Source organism: Podarcis tiliguerta (assembly GCF_965153285.1).
Source record: "Podarcis tiliguerta genome assembly, chromosome: 17".
NCBI lineage: Eukaryota > Metazoa > Chordata > Lepidosauria > Squamata > Lacertidae > Podarcis > Podarcis tiliguerta.
In genome coordinates, this window is record NC_139550.1 from 14,953,595 (window position 1) to 14,974,117 (window position 20,523).

The 20,523-nt window shown below is 43.1% G+C and overlaps 1 protein-coding gene and 1 long non-coding RNA gene across 9 annotated transcripts in view; one reads left to right on the forward strand and one right to left on the reverse strand.

Moving 5' to 3' along the window:
* The window catches only part of KIAA1958, a 67,645-nt gene that overhangs the window by 15,759 nt on the left and 31,363 nt on the right, over positions 1–20,523 (reverse strand). For 4 of the 8 annotated variants that reach the window (XM_083419859.1, XM_083419860.1, XM_083419857.1 and 1 more), the window contains exon 3: positions 1,362–1,534. In XM_083419859.1, the coding sequence (XP_083275985.1) occupies positions 1,362–1,534 (173 nt within the window). Of the gene's footprint in view, positions 1–1,361; positions 1,535–15,205; positions 17,165–20,523 lie in introns of those variants that run through there. The other 4 variants (XM_083419854.1, XM_083419856.1, XM_083419855.1 and 1 more) reach the window with 2 other exon arrangements.
* Positions 13,494–14,885, forward strand: LOC310668024. Its single transcript, XR_014506553.1, has 2 exons — positions 13,494–14,377; positions 14,411–14,885. It is a non-coding gene; the product is annotated as an uncharacterized lncRNA (long non-coding RNA).

Consider the following 20,523-nt stretch of genomic DNA (forward strand, 5'->3'; position numbering starts at 1 on the left):
TTTTGCGAAAAACGTGGGGCGGTGGCTAATGATAGATCAGGAGCGAGGAGAATCAATGCAAAGCAGCCCTGAACACAGGTAACCTAATATATTAAAGTGATTTACTATCAATAGAATAAGCCATACATTTATCAGCCGGAGCAGATTGACATATTACTTAGTAATTGGGTAGAAATGGGACCTGCATGTTTCCTCTCAAACCTCTATCAGTAAAACTGGTAGAGACTTCATGGTGTTGACCCCACACACTGAACGTTCTCTGAATACTAGCAGAATGGTGTTTTCTCAAACAGTGGTTCTTGGGCCTACTTTTAGCCAGGCCTTGGTGCCACAGCCTGCCCTCTGCCTCCTCACTTGCCTGCCATCCCCCCTAGCTATGCCATCGCCAGGGGTGCCAACTCCTGGGGGCCAAGTCCATTTTGGGGGTTGGTTCTGCCCCACAATGTCCCAAAAGCGTGGAGGTGAAGCACAGAGCCAAGCACGGCACAGCTCCAGCGGTCATCTACTTCTTCTCCTGCTGCTGCTCCTGCGGACAGGAAGGTGGGTTGAAGCAGCTTCCTGCCAGTGACAGCATCAGGAAGAGGACGAGGACGGGCCGCCAGCCATTGCATCTGTGTGGCCACTGCATTCAGCTTCTCCCTCCGGCTCCTCCTGTCATCACGTGTGCATCACATTGGGACACTGCACATATCTGACTTCACACGTGCAACGTTGGCCCCTCCAATTGCCCTCACAAGCTGGCACCTCTGGCCATCGCCTATTGGTTAGACATCTGCCAGCACCACCAACTCTTTGCATGCTGAGTAAAGGTTCCTGGGAGATTCTCGCTCAGTTCAGAAACTACCTGTGTAGTAGGATATTCCACAGCTTAAGCACCACCGCTGAGATAGGAAGGGCTGCCATATTTCAAAAAGTGAAAATCTAAGAAATTCTGGACGTATGGCAATCCTAGCAGCCTCACATTCCCCCTGCTGTACTTCAGAAGCCAGAACAACAACCAACTGGGCTTCAAATGCCAAAAAGAAACAAACACAGGGAAGTTCAGACAGAAGAAGGTTGTCCTTGAGATATCCTGGTCTCAGGCCCTATGGGCAGTAAACCTTGAGGCCAGGACTTTGAATTGGGCCTGAGAACAAAGTGGAAGCCTACAGAACCCTTCCTCAGCTGGTGCCCTCCAGCTGTTTTGGACTACAACTCCCATAAGGCCTTAGCATTGGTCATGCTGGCTGGGGTTGATGGGAGTTGTAGTCCAAAATTACCTGGAGGGCACCAGATTGGGGCAGGTTTCACCAGATAAATAAGGCTTCTGCCTTGCAGATTTAATCTAGTTACAGTACACCATCAGAACCAAGGCCACTCACCTTTGTAATGTCCATGTAATCTTTCAGGCCTTTCGTCATACACCAGTATCGCCACACATTCAGAGCATACAGAGTTGCTTTTGTCGTATTTGGGCTCACCGCACTGATGCAAAAGTACTTCAAGTCATCATCAAAATTGAAGATGGGGAATTTATTGAGCTTTGTTGAATAGGCTGAAAAACAAAGAGGAAGGGAAATGCAAAGTAAATTTGTCTTGCTTCTATAATAATATGTCTGCTGAGAGCTGTTGTGCCAAGAATGTAAGGCATATTAAGAAAATGAAGATGCAATCCAGCTCCTACTGAAGTCTTTAAAACAAAATAAAAACAACTCCTATTCCTTTTAAAGGGGCAGGATTGCAGCCCCCATGAGCCAACACAGGGAAATCTCACTTCAGCCATTAAACACACATTTATTATTGAAGCTTTCGGCTCAGGGAAGTGTTTTCAGCACAGCTCATATTGAGATTGTCTCAGTGGCCTCAACGATGAAAAATATTAAGCACTATAAATTTTGTAGGTGAAAAAATACGCACGACCTTTTTGCATTGAGAAAAGATCTAAGGAAGACCCTTACTAACTGCTGCCAGGAGGGGGAGAACTCTATTAAGATAAGGAATGTGTAGGCTATTTATGCTCAGCATTATAACTGATTTTGTTTCTGCATCCCTATATGTAGTTTTTTCACATTCTGCTAGAAAATCTATATGGTAATGCACTCAGAGATCATGCACTTCAAATGCTCTGGCACGGGAAGTGACTGGCCAAGCTGCCCTGGAGTCACAGAGGAGAACCATGGGCTTCTTGCTCTCCTTAGCAGAGCTGCTCAGATCTGGAAAAAGAAAACTTGAGTTGGGGCGTGTGTGTGTAGACGCCAGATGACCTTGATTTGCTTGCACAAAACACACGCAGTCCAGTCATATTAATTCTGATATTTGTGTTGCAGTTCTATGAAACGATGAGCATTCCTCCTAATTTGTTTGCAATGCATTTATTTGTCTTCTTGTTAATCATTTGCCTGCCCCATCGCTTTCCAAACTGCAAAAAAAGTCTGGTGCATTTTGTTGTTGCTTGCTTGCTTTAATTCACTTAAATTGCACAAACCAAAATTTCAGACCCTCCATGTGTCCCTATTTTCCAGGGATAGTCCCGGATTTGCAGAAGCCATCCTGATTTCTTATTTGATCCTGGAATGTCCTGCTTTTCCTTAGGATGTCCCTATTTTCATTGGATGAATGTTGGAGTAATTATATAACCTTTAGAAGACATCTGAAGTTTTTTTTTTAATGTTTCATGTTTTATTATGTTTTTATATGTGTTGGAAGCCACTCAGAGTGGCTGGGACAACCAATATTGGGGGAGCTGGGCCCCCGATTCAAAATGTGGCGCCAGTGCTTCAGCTCTAACTTGTGGTAAGTTAGACAGTGTTGCAAATAACAGGATAGGGACCCCTCTTGCCCCCTCCCCCATAATTTGAGTATTGGCAGACATACAGTCTTCTGTTGTTTTCACATTCAGCTGAGTGGACAATTAAGCATACTTAAGGCCAGTGCTATTTTTTTCTTTAAAAAATGTTTAGGGGTACTCCTCTTATTCATATTGAAATACTGCCTCTCAATGAGGCCAAACTTAGATTCACAAAAGGTTTAGGGGTGTGCATACCCTTGTGTCCCCCCAGAAAAAAAGCACTGCCTAAGACTCACTACCACAGATCCTTGGACACTGGACTGCAGCTGCCATGAGAAAGCCAGAATAGCAAATGTGCAGAGATGTTGCAATGTGTATATATGCTGAAAGATAACTCACAAATTGGGAAAGGGCTCTTAATAACTCTTATGAAAGAGCAGTATCTTTTTATTGCTGCATTGTAATTTTATTGCATACGCTATACTTTCAAATATGCTTTATACTGTTATGAGTTAGTGGGGGCCCAGGCCACCATAATCTCCAGACCCAACAAGTGTCAGGATTTAATTAAGACTTGGGGTGCTAAATTGTGTGCCCAACACTTTTAATCCTTGGGTCTACAAGAGTCACAAGCTTAATTAAGCCAGGCTAGTCTCCTGTGTTGTGGCAATTGGCTTTGTTACATATCCAGAGCATTTTTGTGTCATTTTCCTTATTGCGAAAAATTTGATCCTTTGGGGAAACAGATTCGTTCCGCAAGTGCTACCAATCGATTGTAAACACACAAACTTAGAATCGTAGAATTGTAGAGTTGGAAGGTGCCACAAGAGTACGGTAATCTATTCCATGGATAGGCAAACTAAGGCCCAGGGGCCGGATCCGGCCCAATCGCCTTCTGAATCCAGCCTGCGGACAGTCCGGGAATCAGTTTGTTTTTACATGAGTAGAATGTGTTCTTTTATTTAAAGTGAATCTCTGGGTTATTTGTGGGGCCTGCCTGATGTTTTTACATGAGTAGAGTATGTGCTTTTATTTAAAATGCATCTCTGGGTTATTTGTGGGGCATAGGAATTCATTCATATTTTCCCCAAAAATATAGTCTGCCCCCCCACAAGGTCTGAGGGACAGCGGACCAGCCCCCTGCTGAAAAAGTTTGCTGACCCCTGATCTAGTCCAACCCCCCTGCAACAAAAGTATCTCAACACGTGCCCCCCCCCATCCAATTCTAAACCATATCAAACCCTGTTTTGTTTTGCATAAGTGCTAGCAGTTTTATTCCTGGTATCTGATTGAATCCCACCCAAAAATAGCTACAGTTTGGAGGTGCCCTTAAAGTCTTCCTCTGTTTACCAGTCCCAGTAATAAATAAATAAATAAAACTGCATCACAGCAAGCGTAAGAATTTATCACAGATTAAAATGCTTTCCCCCGAGTAGCTAAAGCACTGGCAGTGATTTGCATTGGGTCCAGATCTACAGTGGTTCACGGTACATGAAAAAAGAGAAAGAGCGCTGTACTCAACAACAGGAACATAACTCAATTAAGAGCATAATAGAATTAGTGATTGCTCATAAGGTTATATCAGGCCAAAACCAGAAACTGACTTAATTAAAAAAATGAAATTCTGATCTGACTTCATGTGAAAACGCTGTAGAAACTTGCATTTGTTTTCTGTTTTCAAAGTATTCCTCCCAGTGTGCTACAAAGCAGCTCCTAGTAATGTTACTATCTGTAATTATAATATTAATATGCGCAATAATAATACAAACAGGGGAGAAAGAGACGGGGTGAGAAAACCATTAGTTCTTCTTTATTAAAACCTCACACGCCTTTCCAGGGAAAGCAGCCAAGTTTCATTTGTTCTTGGCAAGAATTATAAAGCAAAACAAGGGTTCATTTCCAACTGCAGTGAGAATTTTGCTCTGGTCTGCATCACGAGAGTCACTCCCTTGATTGTATCTGAAGAGGCAGCGTGCCAGAGCTTGAGCAACTTTGAGGTGAATTAAAATGAAGTCATTTGAAGACAGGGAGGCTCTCAAACTTCCATAACAGCAGGAGAGGCAGTGGGTTAGTTTTAAAGACTGGAGTGTTGTCATAGTTTATGGCTGATGCGTGTACCATCTCTATACCACTTAAGAACTCTGAGTACACTTTCAGTGGCTGCTCTGTACTCAGATTATCAGATTTTTATTCCACCATTCCCATAAAGAGCTTAGTGTAGCACATAAGGCCTCTAGGTCTTTTACCTTCAGGGGGGGAAAGTCCTTGTGAGCCTGAGAGAAAATCATGGGGTGACTATTACCCAATAGATTTTGCAGATGATGGGGGAGACTTGAACTTAGTTCTCCCTGGGGTCAGTCTAACACTAACCACAACACCACACTGGTTTTCATGTGTGGTATTTCATGCTCTTACAGCAAATATGGAGAATCCGATCAGTCCAATCCAAAGGTCAGGGGTGATGGGAGATGTAGTCCAGCAATATCTGGAGTTTGCATTTCTTAGTGCAGAAAGTGCTGATCTGATGTGTAGAGATCTTTCCTATTCTGATTAATACAGGAGGATTCAGGAAGCTACTGGAAGTTTTTCTCCTCTGTGTGAAAGAAGGTTCTTGTTTCGGTTATTCCTTCTGAGAAGCTGAGTACAGCTGCTTTAAACTGGTTCTGTTATCTCTTCTGCAAGGTCATGCTGACCATAACAGGAGGCCACAAGGAGCCTGGGTTTCACTCACTTTCTCTTTCTATCTCTCTTTTGTTCTGGTCTGGTGTTGTACATAGTATGCTTAGTGTTAAGGTTTTGGACTTACCGGTATTATAAGTTTCTTGCAAGTTTGTTAAGTCTGCTGCAACTGGATTTCTATGGACTGTGCCAATCTGAATGGATTGGACCATTATGCTTATTTGCCTTCAGCACCAGTCAAAGCTCTGCTGGATGAAATTGCCTCTGGTCTATTTTTGGGGAACTCTGCAACGTGTTTAAGTTCTTCCTCCACATGTATGACAAGGTTCCCTACCCCTGATACAAAAGCCCAAGCTATTTGATAGGTCAGAATAAGAGTAGGGTGGATAGAGAGTTGGAAAACCAAGCCTAATACACAAACCATGGTGCTGCCCTGAGAAACTGGGAAACCATGAAGAAAAGAACCCAACGGCTAAGTCCCTGATGGGTGCAGTTTTCTTGGTGACTAGGACATAGCCAACTTGGCAATAAGACCTGGATGTCACCGATGCTGGAGGAAGGGGCTAGAAGTAACAATGTAAGACCAGCCTGCAGGATCAGGCCAAAGGCCCATCTAGTCCAGCATCCTATACGCACAGTGGCCAACCAGAGACTGAGTGTGATTGCAGTCTCCTCACTTGTGCTTCCCCGCAACTGGTAGTTAGAGACACATAGCCTCAGATACTGGGCTTTGCCACTAAGTAGCTGCAAGGACCCCATTCCTGGGTTGGAGAATGAACACTCCAGGGGTAGTTCCAGGTGTGGCAGCCTTGGCTTAGCCCATATTTACTGGTCCATGTCATATGAAAGGCCACATGTCCGTGCCCATCACATAGCTGTTTCATCACATGCTAATGGACTTTGCACAAATTCCACTCTGCCCATATCACCAACATGCTAATCTGGTTGTGTGAGTGGCTTTTTCTTTTCGTTTTGATGTGTTTAGGTTTAGGATCACGGTGCTGAGAGCTTCTTTCCAAAAGCAATCCACTGAGATGGTCAATTAATTCTGTGTTAGCTACACATGCCATTAGCCTCAGTATTCTATCTGTGCCTAACTTAATGAACTGTTTTCTGCAAAGCCGGCTGCTTTCTGTAATCACAGGGAAAGAATTTGCCTGTGGTTTTGAAGCACGCTGTAGACACAACACAGGCAAAGGGAAAGACTCCTGTTGGAGCCTCCATATGATTTGCCTTTTGCCTGTCTGCCTTGCCTTAGGCCTGCAGACTTGGATCTGTGATGTTAGTGCACTTGCAGCCCTTCTTTCTTCCAGAGAACTCAAGAGTGGTGTTTTGTCCTTCCAGCCCAAAACCTAGGCTGAGAAAGATGGACCACCCCTGGTTATCCAGTAAGAGTCATAGATGAGCATGGATTTGAACCTGGGTTTTCCATGTGCAAAACTAGGCCTGTACAACCTGTAAACCTATTGTCATGATGGCCTGGGGGTCTGGATAGCCAAAGGTCCTTAGCAGCTTTCTATTGTGCTTCTGATGTGCTTTAAAGTTAGGAAGCCATGAGCCTCGGAGGGGAGTTGTTGCTGTTACTGATTTGATGGCATCCTTGTCCCTACACTGTTCAGCCTCAGGACTAGGGAAGGAAGTCAGAAATAGCTGGTGTTAGCTGTCCTTTATCACCAGTGGGACACTTAGCAGACTTAAGCGGGCGACATGACAGAGGCATATACTGTTACGCACTGTGTGGAGAAAATGGAGAGGGTGTTTCTCTCCCTCTCTCATAATAATAATAATAATAATAACAACTCGAGGACCAACTGAGGGGAGAGAGAGTTTCTGCTGATCATAAGACAATGCTTTTTCCACCTGCCTTGCCCCACCCTCAAGCCTTGAGAGTCTTTCCTGCAGAGGCAGCTGGGAAGACAGAAGAGGAGTTCAGGGATATGTCCTTGGTTTTCAATTTGAATCTTTAACATGGTTTTGTATGTTTTGTGGTATTTTATGCATTGTGATTTGCTGATATTTTTTTTAGATTATAGATTAGTAATTCTTTGTTGTAACTGATAAGTGTAAAGTGTTTAATGATTATTTGCTGGTGTTTAATTTTACTGTTTACTATTGGGTTCTAATGGATTTATTGAATATTGCCTTATCTGGTAGAAGTTGTTTATTTTAAAGTTTTATATTGGATCAGATTGTATTAATGTTTGGTGTTTTATTATTTTTATGTGTGTTGGAAGCAACCCAGCCAGATGGGAGGGGCATAAATAATAAAATATTGTTACTAAGTTATTGTTGGCAAGATTCAGGACAGGCGAAAGGAAGTACTTCTTTGCACGGTGCATAAACTATGGAATAAAATGTGGTCTTCCACATCTATGCGAGCCCAAATTATAGGGAAGAAGAGTGTGATACAAATTAGATAAAGAGCAGAACCTTCTGAGCATTACTGGCACACCAGAGCATTACTCTACTCACACATATTTTAAAATGATAAAATGCCCCTCAACAGTTGTCAACACTGTACATCCAATGAAATTAACCTTTCACAAAGTCATTTATGAAACTTTTTAATACAATCATGGGCAGTAAACAATGACATTAAATGTTTCCCCCCACTAAAACATCAGAATTGGCCATTGTAAAATACAAGCTCTCACCTAAAAAAAAAAAAATCAAATTAAAACACAACTCCATTTTTCTTTTGAGAATCATATAATTGCCTGCATAAATGAGTAATCTACTTTAAAAAAAAAACTTTCACTTTTTCTATGTATTCCCTGTTTTCCTACTAAATTGCACACAATTTGCATGAGGATCTTAAGGGGTCACGGATATTTCTCAACCAATACAAGTTGAGGGAAGGGAGCTCATTTGAATCCCCAGAGTGCCCCAAATTTCCTTCACCATGCAGATGTCCCTGTTTGCTATCAGATTTAACAGCAGGTACCTTTTCTTTTGTAACAAATTTAGCATTTAGAGAGCTGAGCGTCACATGGAACACTGTGGAAGGGGCTCCATTTCTCCTGCCGCTTCACTGAAGGGGCACTAAGCAGAGGGGGGGAATATTTTTTTTCCTGTTCTCCCCCTCCTATAGTCCGGTGCGTCCTATAGAGCGAAAAATACGGTATATAAAGGAAGGGCCATAGCTCAGACGTAGAGCATCTGCTTGGCATTCAGAAGGTCCCAGGTTCAATCCTCTGCAACTGCAAGCAGGGACAGGAGACACCCTGGCATGAAACCCTGGCAAGCTGCTGCCTGTCAGTGTAGACAATACTGAGCTAGATGAACCACTGGTCTGACTCCGTACTGGGCTGATTGCCTTGCTCTGTGGGCTCCCCTACAGAACCAGGACAGGTAGTGCAGCTCCCTACCCAAATCAATCATCAGAGTAAAGTCAAAGAAACAATTCATTATGTCAGAACTGAAATATTTATTTTAAAAGTCTTCCCTAACCTGGTGCGGGATGCCGGTGGCGCTGTGATCTAAACCACAGAGCCTAGGGCTTGCCGATCAGAAGGTCGTCGGTTTGAATCCCTGCGACGGGGTGAGCTCCCGTTGCTCGGTCCCAGCTCCTGCCAACCTAGCAGTTTGAAAGCACATCAAAGTGCAAGTAGATGAATAGGTACCACTCTGGTGGGAAGGTAAACGGCGTTTCCATGCGCTGCTCTAGTTCGCCAGAAGCGGCTTAGTCATGCTAGCCACATGACCCGGAAGCTGTACACCGGCTCCCTTGGCCAATAAAGCGAGATGAGCGCCGCAACCCCAGAGTCGTCCGCAACTGGACCTAATGGTCAGGGGCCCCTTTACCCTTTTTTAACCTGGTGCACCCCAGTCATTGGCGTCCCAAGTTCTGTCAACCCCAGCCAGCATTGCCAATTGTCTGGGGTAGCAGGGAGCTGTAATCTAGAACACCCAGGGGGCCCTTCCCTTCTTCTCAAGGTTCAAGTCCTCTTGATATCCCTTTTATTTTATTGGAAGGGATAGACCAGTGGGCTTATACCACCAAGTCACTATACAAGTATGCAGGTCTTCAGGACAGGGTACAACAATTGCTGTTTCTGTATCTCATAGAAGGTGCTGTTGTGTTACTTTTGCAAGGTTTATTTGCACCACAGTTTTTGTACTGTGTTTGCACAGTAGTGTTGCACAAAACGGTTGAGCAGCACAGAACTGGCTAGGAATGGGACATTTCAGGGACCTCCATTGAATCTATCCTAAAGCCATTCTGATGTTCAGCCACCTAGCGTCTTATAATCAGATTGCAATTGGCATGGACCACGGTGAGACAAAGTGGACCTTCTGTGCTTTGCCATCATTGCATTGTCACAGATACATATTTCCATTAAAAGGGGGGGGGGGGGAGAGAGAAGAAAATTATTGAATTAAAATAGGCTTGTGCAATTTATCATATACCAGGTTGAATGCATCCCATCAGTCATGTATTGTGAGTTGCCACTTGTGTCTGATGGTAACTCCTCTAAAAGCATGCAAAGGAAGCTGGAGGTGATAGTGCTCAAAGCCAAACATGCAGAGGATCTGATTGCCAGTCTACTTTAATCTCTTTCCTTGGCAGCTGCTTTCCCCTAAGTATTAAAAGAGATAGGAGCAGGGGAAATTAGCCTCAAGAGAGAGAGAGAAGCAAATATGCTCCTTACGTTCTGCATATTTGACTGCCATTTGACAGCGGAGAAGCCTTCAGAATTCTCAACAGGCAGAGCTGGATCTGTTCTCACACAGCAAGTGCAATGTGCCATTCATACATTCGTTTTAAAAGTATCTGGGGTGGGTTTTATTGGGGGGTGCTTTTACCTATTTCTAAACTGTTTTCTGAAGATCATGGCCACTGGTCCCATCACCTCCTGGCAAATAGAAGGGGAAGAAATGGAGGCAGTGAGAGATTTTACTTTCTTGGGCTCCATGATCACTGCAGATGGTGACAGCAGTCACAAAATTAAAAGACGCCTGCTTCTTGGGAGAAAAGCAATGACAAACTAGACAGCATCTTAAAAATCAGAGACATCACCTTGCAAACAAAGGTTTGTATAGTTAAAGCTATGGTTTTCCAAGTAGTGATGTATGGAAGTGAGAGCTGGACCATAAAGAAGGCTGATAGCCAAAGAATTGATGCTTTTGAATTATGGTGCTGGAGGAGACTTTTGAGAGTCCCATGGACTGCAAGAAGATCAAACCTATTCATTCTTAAGGAAATCAGCCCTGAGTGCTCACAGGAAGGACAGATCGTGAAGCTGAGGCTCCAATACTTTGGCCACCTCATGAGAAGAGAAGACTCCCTGGAAAAGACCCTGATGTTGGGAAAGATGGAGGGCACAAGGAGAAGGGGACGACAGAGGACGAGATGGTTGGACGGTGTTCTCGAAGCTACCAGCATGAGTTTGACCAAACTGCAGGAGGCAGTGGAAGACAGGAGTGCCTGGCGTGCTCTGGTCCATAGGGTGATGAAGAGTCAGACATGACTAAACGACTAAACAACAACAAAACTGTTTTCTGCTGTTTTCACTGCACATCACCTTGAGAAGCTTGTGACCAGGAGCTTTTGCACTTCATAAAACTCCAGTTTTAGCAAGTAACTCCTAGTGATTCCTGCATGAGCTGGATCAGCTTTTGGATGGAACAAAAATAAAAAAGAGTCATGCATATTGCAATTAGCTTTTAAAAAAAAATTAGAACAAGGTCATCACGAAAATAATAAAGTAATTTGCAAGTCTTTCGTCTGAAGGTATTGCTCTCCGAATTATAGCTTCACTACTGATTTATTATACAAATGATCGTTCTATTCCAGGAATAAAAGGTAAAGGTAAAGGGACCCCTGGATGGTTACATCCAGTCAAAGGCAACTATGGGATTGCGGCGCTCATCTCACTTTCAGGCTGATGGAGCAGGTGTTTGTCCGCAGACAGCTTTTTGGGTCATGTGGCCAGCATGACTAAACCACTTCTGGCACAACGGGCCACTGTGACAGAAACCAGAGCGCATGGAAACACCATTTACCTTCCCGCCACAGTGGTACTTATTTATCTACTTGCACTGCCGTGCTTTCGAACTGCTAGGTTCGCAGGAGCGGGGATAGAGCAACGGGAGCTCACCCTGCTGCGGGGATTCAAACCGCCAACCTTCTGATAGGCAAGCCCAAGAGGCTCAGTGGTTTAGACCACAGCCTCCTTTACCTTACCTATTCCAGGAATATAGGAAATGGCCTTATACCAAAAAAGACCATTAGCCCATCTAGTTTGGTAGTGTCTACACCAGGCATCCCCAGACTCGGCCCTCCAGCTGTTTTGGGACTACAACTCCCATCATCCCTAGCTAACAGGACCAGTGGTCAGGGATGATGAACAGCTGAAGGGCCAAGTTTGAGGGTGCCTGGTCTACACCAATGATGGGAAACCTATGTTCCTTTGGACTACAACTCTCACAATCCCTGACCATTGGACATGCTGCCTGGGGCTGATGGGAACTGGAATCTAACATCTGGAAGGCCACATGTTCCCCATCCCTGGGGATTGAACTTGGCGCCTTCTGAATGCAAAGCAGGTGCAGTACTGTGGAGATGTGGCTCTCCGTGAAGCTTACTAAATAATCAGATAAAGAATTCCACAAAATCATGTAACTAACCGGGATCCAGAGTTCCTCAGTTAGCAACTTCCTGTTTCACCAGCCAAGAATCCTTTGCCATCCAGCACCTAAACTTTTTCCCCCCCACTTTTATGTTATTTAATTTAGGGGAAAGACCTCAGCTGCTTATCTGGTTTCCATTTGCAAAACTGAGAGCTTGTTAGTGGCCAACTCGCTTGGTGAGATGACAGTCTTTAAATGATGTTGTAGACACTGTGAAGGGTTACAGCACCTCCCATAAAATACACTGCAACACTGTGGGGGAAGTGTTTACGAAAATTTATTAGGAACTATCTTGGTAAAGATAAAAGGTAGTTTTTCCCAGGGCCAAAGTTTCACTAAAACCTTAGACTGTGAATAGCTGAGAATTCTGTTATATCTTTAGCATCCCCCCCTCACAGTTACAATAGATTTTTTGGGTTCCATGGGAAAAAGAAATGATTGCTAAACTAGTTAAAGTCTGTCATCTTGATGCACCCTGGGAAGCCACGGTTTCCCCTACTGTATAATGAGAATCATAATGACCCACCTAGGACATTTTAAAAGTGCTATTTAAATGATTTATAATAACAATATAAAGTTGGGCCCAAAATAACACATTAACTATTTGTTTGCCCTGGTCACAGACTGGATGCCTTAGAACAGCATGACTTGAAAATTTGGCACGATTTATCAACCACAACATATTATATTTTCCTTCTACAGAAGGCACTAGTATGAACTCCAGATTAAAAAATATATAAATTAAAAATAAAAAAGATACAAGTTGTAATGTCACACATAAAACTATTAACTTGCACAGCCCTCACAGTAAACTGTACCATTTCCCCCCATTTAACTACAATAAATGGTTATAGCAGCAATGGTTAACAATCCTACAAAGATCACAAATGCATTGATAAAACATGCATATTTAACAGGAACATCACTGAATTACACAATGCATAGAATTTTTTTTATTTTTTGGCAAGACAGAGATTTATTTATTTTTTAGAAGCAAATTACTCCTCCCCTCCCCCCCCCCAAAAAAAAAACTGCTTAAAAAGTTGACTTCAGTTGGAACAGGGAATTGGTTAGAAGAAAACAGGGACAACCAACTTCCATATTCTCAGCAGTCATGGGAAGAGGGGAAGTATATTTTGCTGCACAAACTGATCTCTACACAAATGGGCAGGTTCTGTACTAAAGTTGATGACATCTACCAATAAGAGTGCTACAAGTTAAGGGGCAATGTGCTCAAGCAAAGCTGGAATAGCAGAATCATAGCATAGCACTGTAGAGTTGGAAGGGACCCTGAGGATCATCTAGTCCAACCCCCTGCAATGCAGGAATATGCAGCTGGTCCATACAGGGATCGAACCTGCAACCTTGGCGTTATCGGCACCTTGGTCTAACCAACTGAGCTATCCAGGGAGCATTATAAACTCCCAAAGACAGATGCAACTATGTATGGAATGGCTCCTGTAACATGAAAACATTTTTTTTTTATCCTTATGAGTGGAAATATGGGCATAGACTATATACTAGCCTTGGTGGCCAAATGAAAATGTAGACAGGGCTATTGCACCTTAAGCAGATTGTGATGCTGAAATCCCCTCTTCTACACAGCAATTAAAAGTGCAAAAGTCCTAGCTGCTCTTTCATCTGCCCCATACATCAGGCACAGACAAAGGGCTTCCAGATCTGCTTTTAGGCCCCACATGAATAGTTGGTTATTCTTGAGTTAGAAAACATCAGATGCATAGGGGCCAACTCCTGTGGGCTGAGGTCCCTTCTCCCTCCCCCCCCCCCATAAAATATTTGAGGGGCCTGTCCTCCCTTAAAGTTGATGAGCATTGCCATTCAAATGGTGTGCATGTGTCATGTCTAATGATCAATTATGCATTCCTGCCCCCCATATTTTATTCAAGTTGCCCCGCCCCGATCAGATGTTACTGCATGAGATTTAATATACTATAAAAAATCCGCTCAATAGAAAATTGTTCTGTAATGAAACAATGCAAATTTCCTAAAATATGCAATGGGAAAATCAAATCACCAGGAGGATTAAATGTGGCATATAGATCAAAAGTCCCCCGGGGCCCCCGCTACAGATTTCCTAGTGCTGAGTTGTATATAATGGAATATGGGGCCAGATCAGCTTTCCTCAATCTGGTGCCCTCTGTACACACTGGTAGTGTGGCAATCTGTAAGAATCACATACATTCGTACCTTGGAAGTCAAATGGAATCCATTCTGGAAGTCCGTTCGACTTCCAAAACATTTGGAAACCAAGGTGTGGCTTCCGATTGGCTGCAGGAGGTTCCTGCAGCCAATCGGAACCCACATAACAAGCATTGGGCATTTGGGTTCCAAAGAGCATTTGCAAACCGGAGCACTTGCTTCCAGGTTTGAGGCGTTTGGGAGCCAAAGCATTCGAGTCGCAAGGTGTTCAACTTCCAAGGCATGACTGTATTGTAGAGGTAGCCAGTGTATTGGGAAGATGCTTCCAGACTACAACTCTGATCATCCTTGTCATTGGCCATGCTGGCTGGCGATGATGCAATCTGGGAGTCCCAAGACCATATGGAGGGCCCCACATTGGCTACCCTTGATATACTGTATGGCAGGGAAGCCCTGCTGCTGGGGAACAACTGTGCTTGAGCCTTGGAAAAGAAAGCCCAGTTCTCTCCAGATCTAGCCAGGACAAAGACTCCAAAAAGCATGTGTGTTTATTATTATGGAGCATCACACAACAAGTGTGCTTGGAACTTAGAGGGGCAGGGAGGTCTCTCTGTTTTCATGTTGATTCCCTAGAAAAATCCCCGCCCCCCATTAAAACAACAACAAAATGAGGTTTGCGACTGTACTCTCAGCTTTTCATGGTTTCTGGGAGATGGGGGGGGCATTGTTTTTGCTGTTATTGCTGTATTTTATCAAGGAAATACAAATGCTGGCCACAATTTAAGCAACCTTATAATTCTGTTTTGCATTGTGGCTGCTTGGTGTAGCATCTAGAGCTGAATCTTTGACAGTATATATATATTTTTAAAATGACTTGTCACAAAAGTGCTAAAACACTGGTTTTCAGCTAGGGAAAGTTAAGATTGTTTGTTTGTGTAACAGTCTAGTTTTTTGCCATGACACTTGTTTTTGCATATGGATAAATATTATACTTTTTTTTTACGACCACTGTTATTTTTCACTTTGTTGATCATTATCATGTCTTCCCCACCCCACAAGCTGGCACAACTGAGACACAAGGAGAAAATGAAAAATAGAGGAAAAATGCTCCAGTAAGCTGCTTCCCATTTTCTTTGTTCCTTCTCTCCCCCTTAAATCAGGCTGGAAAAGAACCATATTTGCCGGCAAGAAAGAAAATAGAAAATTATCCCTCTTCCTTCCACACACAATACTGAATTCATGTCATATTAACAGCAAACTTTCAAAAGACATGAAGCATCAAGGGGAATATACCCTCGTTATTATTTTTTAAAAAACCAAATACGTTTAGGTGCAAGTGATGCATTTTGGACATGATTTAATGACAACATCTTCTGCACAAGCTCAAAGGCAATAAACAGGAGGTGCAGAAAAGCACTTTGGGGCACCAGTATTGGGCACGGTGTCCCCAGTGCTCAGTTCCCACTTGTGAACCATGTTGTCTTCACAGAGGGTCTTCTCACGATATGGCTGTGTTACAACTGACTTAAGTGCGTAGTGTTGCTTGCTTCTGCCTAAAGACTATTGCCTGCCTTGTATATGCCTGAAAATTATTTCCCATTTTGAAAATCTACCATTATATTAGCACCCTATAAGTAGGTTTCATTCCCCCCCCCCATATCAGCACTATAAATACTATATAAGTTATACTAAACTATTTCTATTCACGTCTTTGTAAAAAGAATATATATTTATATTTATATATTATTTGTTTTAATAAAGTGAATTAACACTGGGGAAAGGTGAGTCAGGAGGGTAGCCGTGTAGAATCACAACTGATGTGTGTCCCTGGGCACAGTCCCACAGCTTCAAACGCAACATGTTCCCATCTTGAGTCCTCTCAAGCCGTGTCTGAAGAAGAGTCATAAGATGCAGACACGATGAAGTTGCCAGAGCCGGAATGGTTCGCCATGGACTGAGCAGCCTGCTGGCTTAAGTTGTTGCAAATCAGAACCAGCTGGTTGCTTTGAGCTTCGGAGAGTGTGCTGCAGCTCTGGTACACGCTGAAGTTCGTCTTCCTACCGGGGATGTTCCCCTTCTCGCACATTGTCTTGACCATCTTGGCCAGCTTATTTTTACCTAGGGCTTGGCAATTGTACCAATGAAGTGCAGCTAGGTTAACAACTGGCTTGATGGACAAGTAGAAGGGAGCGTCCTCATATCGCATTGCAGGGGGGCGCCTTTGTGCGTACTCCTTGTAGTCTTGCACGGGGCAGGTCTGTGGAGCGTGTTGCGTTGCGTACACTCTGGAGTCCGTGCCCGTCCTCTTGGTTTTGGTGCTCCCATCGCCGCTGTCTTGACCCATCCATTCCAAATATTCCAGCCCTGTCTCTGTCACCCGAAGCCTAATGTCCCCCCATTTGAGGGTGGAGCCGTGGAAGCCGGTACAATGGCCAAACGCCTTGGTGTTGTTAAGCCAGACGAGGTTCAGCAGTCCCTCGGGGTTGTATCGGCTCAGTAGCCCTCTCTTGCGTAAGATAAGCTCATCTGCAAAGGTAAGCTTCATGGACTTGTGCGGCTTGTTGCCTTTCCCTTTGCACCTCAGCTCTATCTGCTTCTGCTTCAGGGCTTCTTGAGACCTCTTGAATTCCTTGTCCCTGGTAATGCTGTATCCGTATCGGTGCTCCTTGAGATACCTCTCCAGCCCACATTGGTAATTGGCCAAACTATTTGGCTCGTATTCTGAACCATCCTTCTGCCGGGCATCGACAAAGAACGATGCTAAGTAAGCATCCAGCTCTTTGCAAGGAATGATGTAGATCTCCCGGGTTTCCGAGGGATACTTAGAGATGAGAAACTCCCTGAAGTTTCGGAGGGCTGTCTGGGTACTGCGTATGGTTTTCTCATTTTGCTCTCTGCTCAGTTCTGCAGCTCTCTCATCTTGGTCTGGGAGAGGCAAAAGAAGAGATGGGAACGGAATGAGTTTAGGAGATAACGCTTTTTTCTCAAATGTAAATTTTCCTTTAAACAAAAGGGGGGAAATTAATGTTCACAAAGTTTGCAAGCGTATTACGTGTTACATACCTGCCATGTTTGGAAAGCCAACTTCAGTTTCACAAATGATGTTATCAAGGATATGAAAAACTAACTAATCACTGGCTCACATTTTTTGTGCAGGGAGATTTGTAATAGGCACGGGGTGGAATATGAGATTTGAGTTGGTCTGCATTTTGAAAGAAGCTAGAAAATAGAAAAACTCTCCACTGTTCTGTGCAGACGCCCAATTAAGAAAGGTAACCCCCATTCTCAAACCATTTCATTTGTGAAACCAGAGGTTGCGCTGGTTCCAACAACAACACAAAACTAAAGCCACATTTAATACATCGAAAACACTTTTAATGAAATGCACTTTTCGGCGTGGTAAATCAGCTGTCTCTTTCAGCATAATACATATTTGTGCAATACAGAATGTTAACATACCCAGAGCAAAATGTTTTAATTGCAGTGCAGTTTGCTACAAGCGGCAAAAATATAGTGATACGTCTACAGCAGGGATGGAAAATCTGAAGCCCTCCAGATGCTACAGGGATCCAACTCCCAACATCCCTGACATTGACCATGCTAGTTGGAGCTGATGGGAGTCCAACAACGTCTGGAAGGCCACAGGTAGAGATGGGGGAGAAATCCATCTGAATTTACATTTAGAGGCAAACCTACCTAATTCACACTTCCTCCCCAAAAATGCACGAGCTAAAACATAGCCATCCTTCAACATTCACAATTTTCCAAATTTTGCAGTGCAGTTCTCTAGCCAAATAATGTGTACAAAAATGTACGTGTGTATAGAAATGCATATATTGCTGAAAATAACTTATAAAATGCATCATATCAGGCAAAAGTGCATTGCAAAAATATGAATTTTAAGCAAAAGTGCATACAAAAAGATGTCTATTAGGAGAATGCACTAAAATGCTGATGAATTTTCATGAGGACTATCTATCATCTATCTACGTATCTATATCTATCTATCTATCTATCTATCTATCTATCTATCTATCTATCATCTATCTATCTATCTATCTATCTATCTCAAACTGATGTGGAAATGTGGATAACTGGATTTAAGTGAGAATCTGAAAATTGACCAGAATAGGAGAAGACCCAATCTGAAACAGACTGACGTCATGTGACTTCAACATCATCACCTCTCCATACCTTTAGAAATGAATAGTTTTGTTTTGATTGATTTCAGTCTCTTAAAATGTGACCTGGGTCTCCAAATAATAAAGAAGTTCCATGTCAGGCTCCTCTGGTTTTGGTCTGAACTGTGGCGGAGGTTCAGGTTTAAGTGATGGCTAAGTCCAAGAACCACACCAGTCTCGCAAGTGGCACAGAAACGGGCAATAAGAAACCCAGATCAAATAGATATGAATCTCTGAAGGGGGCTGATCCCAAGTTCCTCCAGAACATGCATTTTGCAAAGGAAAACAACAAGAAAGGGCTGTAGAAAATGAAGGCCAACAATGCTAAGAATGCCAAGTGACCACCTTGCCTGCAGATGGCAAGAGCGGCTGACTAGCGATAGTTTTCTTCTTTTCACTCAAGGCATTTTGTATAAATAAAATTGAGTGTAACATGGGGGGGGGGGGAGAGGGAGAGAAGTTCCATGTCCTATACCTCCCAGAAAATCAGCTTCAGTGAAGCCAGGGGGCTGAAAAGTTTGGTCTTTCTGATAAGATTTCTAGCACATCCCTCAATCATGGTTCCTAGCCAAGTTAAAACCAGCAATAAGTAAAAACCATTAAAAATGAGCATAGCTATTACTTCCAGCTTTTTTTCAGGAACATGTATCCCCTTCATTCTTCATATTCACTTAAACACACATTCATCTGTCAGCAACCTTGGCCCCAGATTAGGATCATAATTGGGATTTATAGAAGTAAATAATCCAAGCCAGCTCATATGTTTAATTCTCTTTTCGTATAAATTGTTAACAGACTCCATTTCCTTTGATCATGATCTCTGTTCTTTAACATGCAAACCTTTGAGAGAATATGAGTTTTGGTGTGTGTTTGTTACTGTATTATAACTGTATGATGATTACATTGTGAAAGAGGTTTTTATTGATACTTTAACTACTATTACTACTACTAAGACTGGGAACGCAGCACACAGGGAGGGGTTTTAACCTTATTAGCATGCCACTTTCGTTGCACACACCCCCTCACAAAAAAACAAAAGAAGCTACTAAGGGTGCCAACTTGAATAAAAAAGGGGGGGTAGATAAGCCCCACCCCACATAACTGATCACAAGAGGGGATTCACACACACCATTTAAGTAGCAATGCACATCAACGAGAGGGGGGCTCAAATATTTTATGGGGGAGGCAAAGGAACCTCAGCAGCCACTAGGAGCTGATGATGATAATAATAATAATAATAATAATAATAATAATAATAATAATAATAATAATAATTTTATTTGTACCCTGCCCTCCCCAGCTGAAGCCGGGCTCATAGCAGCTAACAACAATAAAAGTAACACAGTTTACATAAAATCACAATCAAGTCATTGAAATGCATTCTAAAATCAATATATTCTAAAATCAATTCATTCTAAAATCAATTCAAAATCAAATCAAATTAATGGCAACCATTGGGCTAGAGTTCTGTGAGGATTACCAAAGGAAGGGGTCAGACTATGCCAACGGAAGCTGCTGTTAGCCCTTCCACAATAAGGAGACAATTTTGATTAGGACTGCATCATGGGGGAAAGGTTAAAAACCCCTCCCCTGAAACAACAGTGCATTGTTGAAGGAAAGAGTGCAGGCTATATGTACAAAATGTGCACCTGTCACATGAAAAGTGGTGGTCCATTAGCTATTTCTCTGCTCTGTCTGATAAAGTCTCCAGTATGCTGGTCTAATCCCACACCAAAAGAACTTGGCCCAATAGAGGCTGCAAGAGGAGGAGGAGGAGGAGGAGGAGGAGGAGGAGGAGGAGGAGGCAGTGTTTTGGAGTCTTCAGTCGTATGGGATGCAGGCGATGAGGTGCATCCTCTCCCCACCCCCATACAACTAAGAGATCAAGGAAGACCTATTTCAGCAATAACAAGGATCAAGAAACACCACTGGGTAGTGACTATGTGGCAACCATATACCTTCCTCCACCTCGCTCTGAGATATTCTTCATGTGCCAGTGAAGTGTGTGCACTGCAGATCAACTCCCACAAAGGTGATGTTATGAAAGAAGAAAGACCATTCTGACTTGCTCTTCAAGTGCCCTGGTTTCCCCAGCAAGAAAGA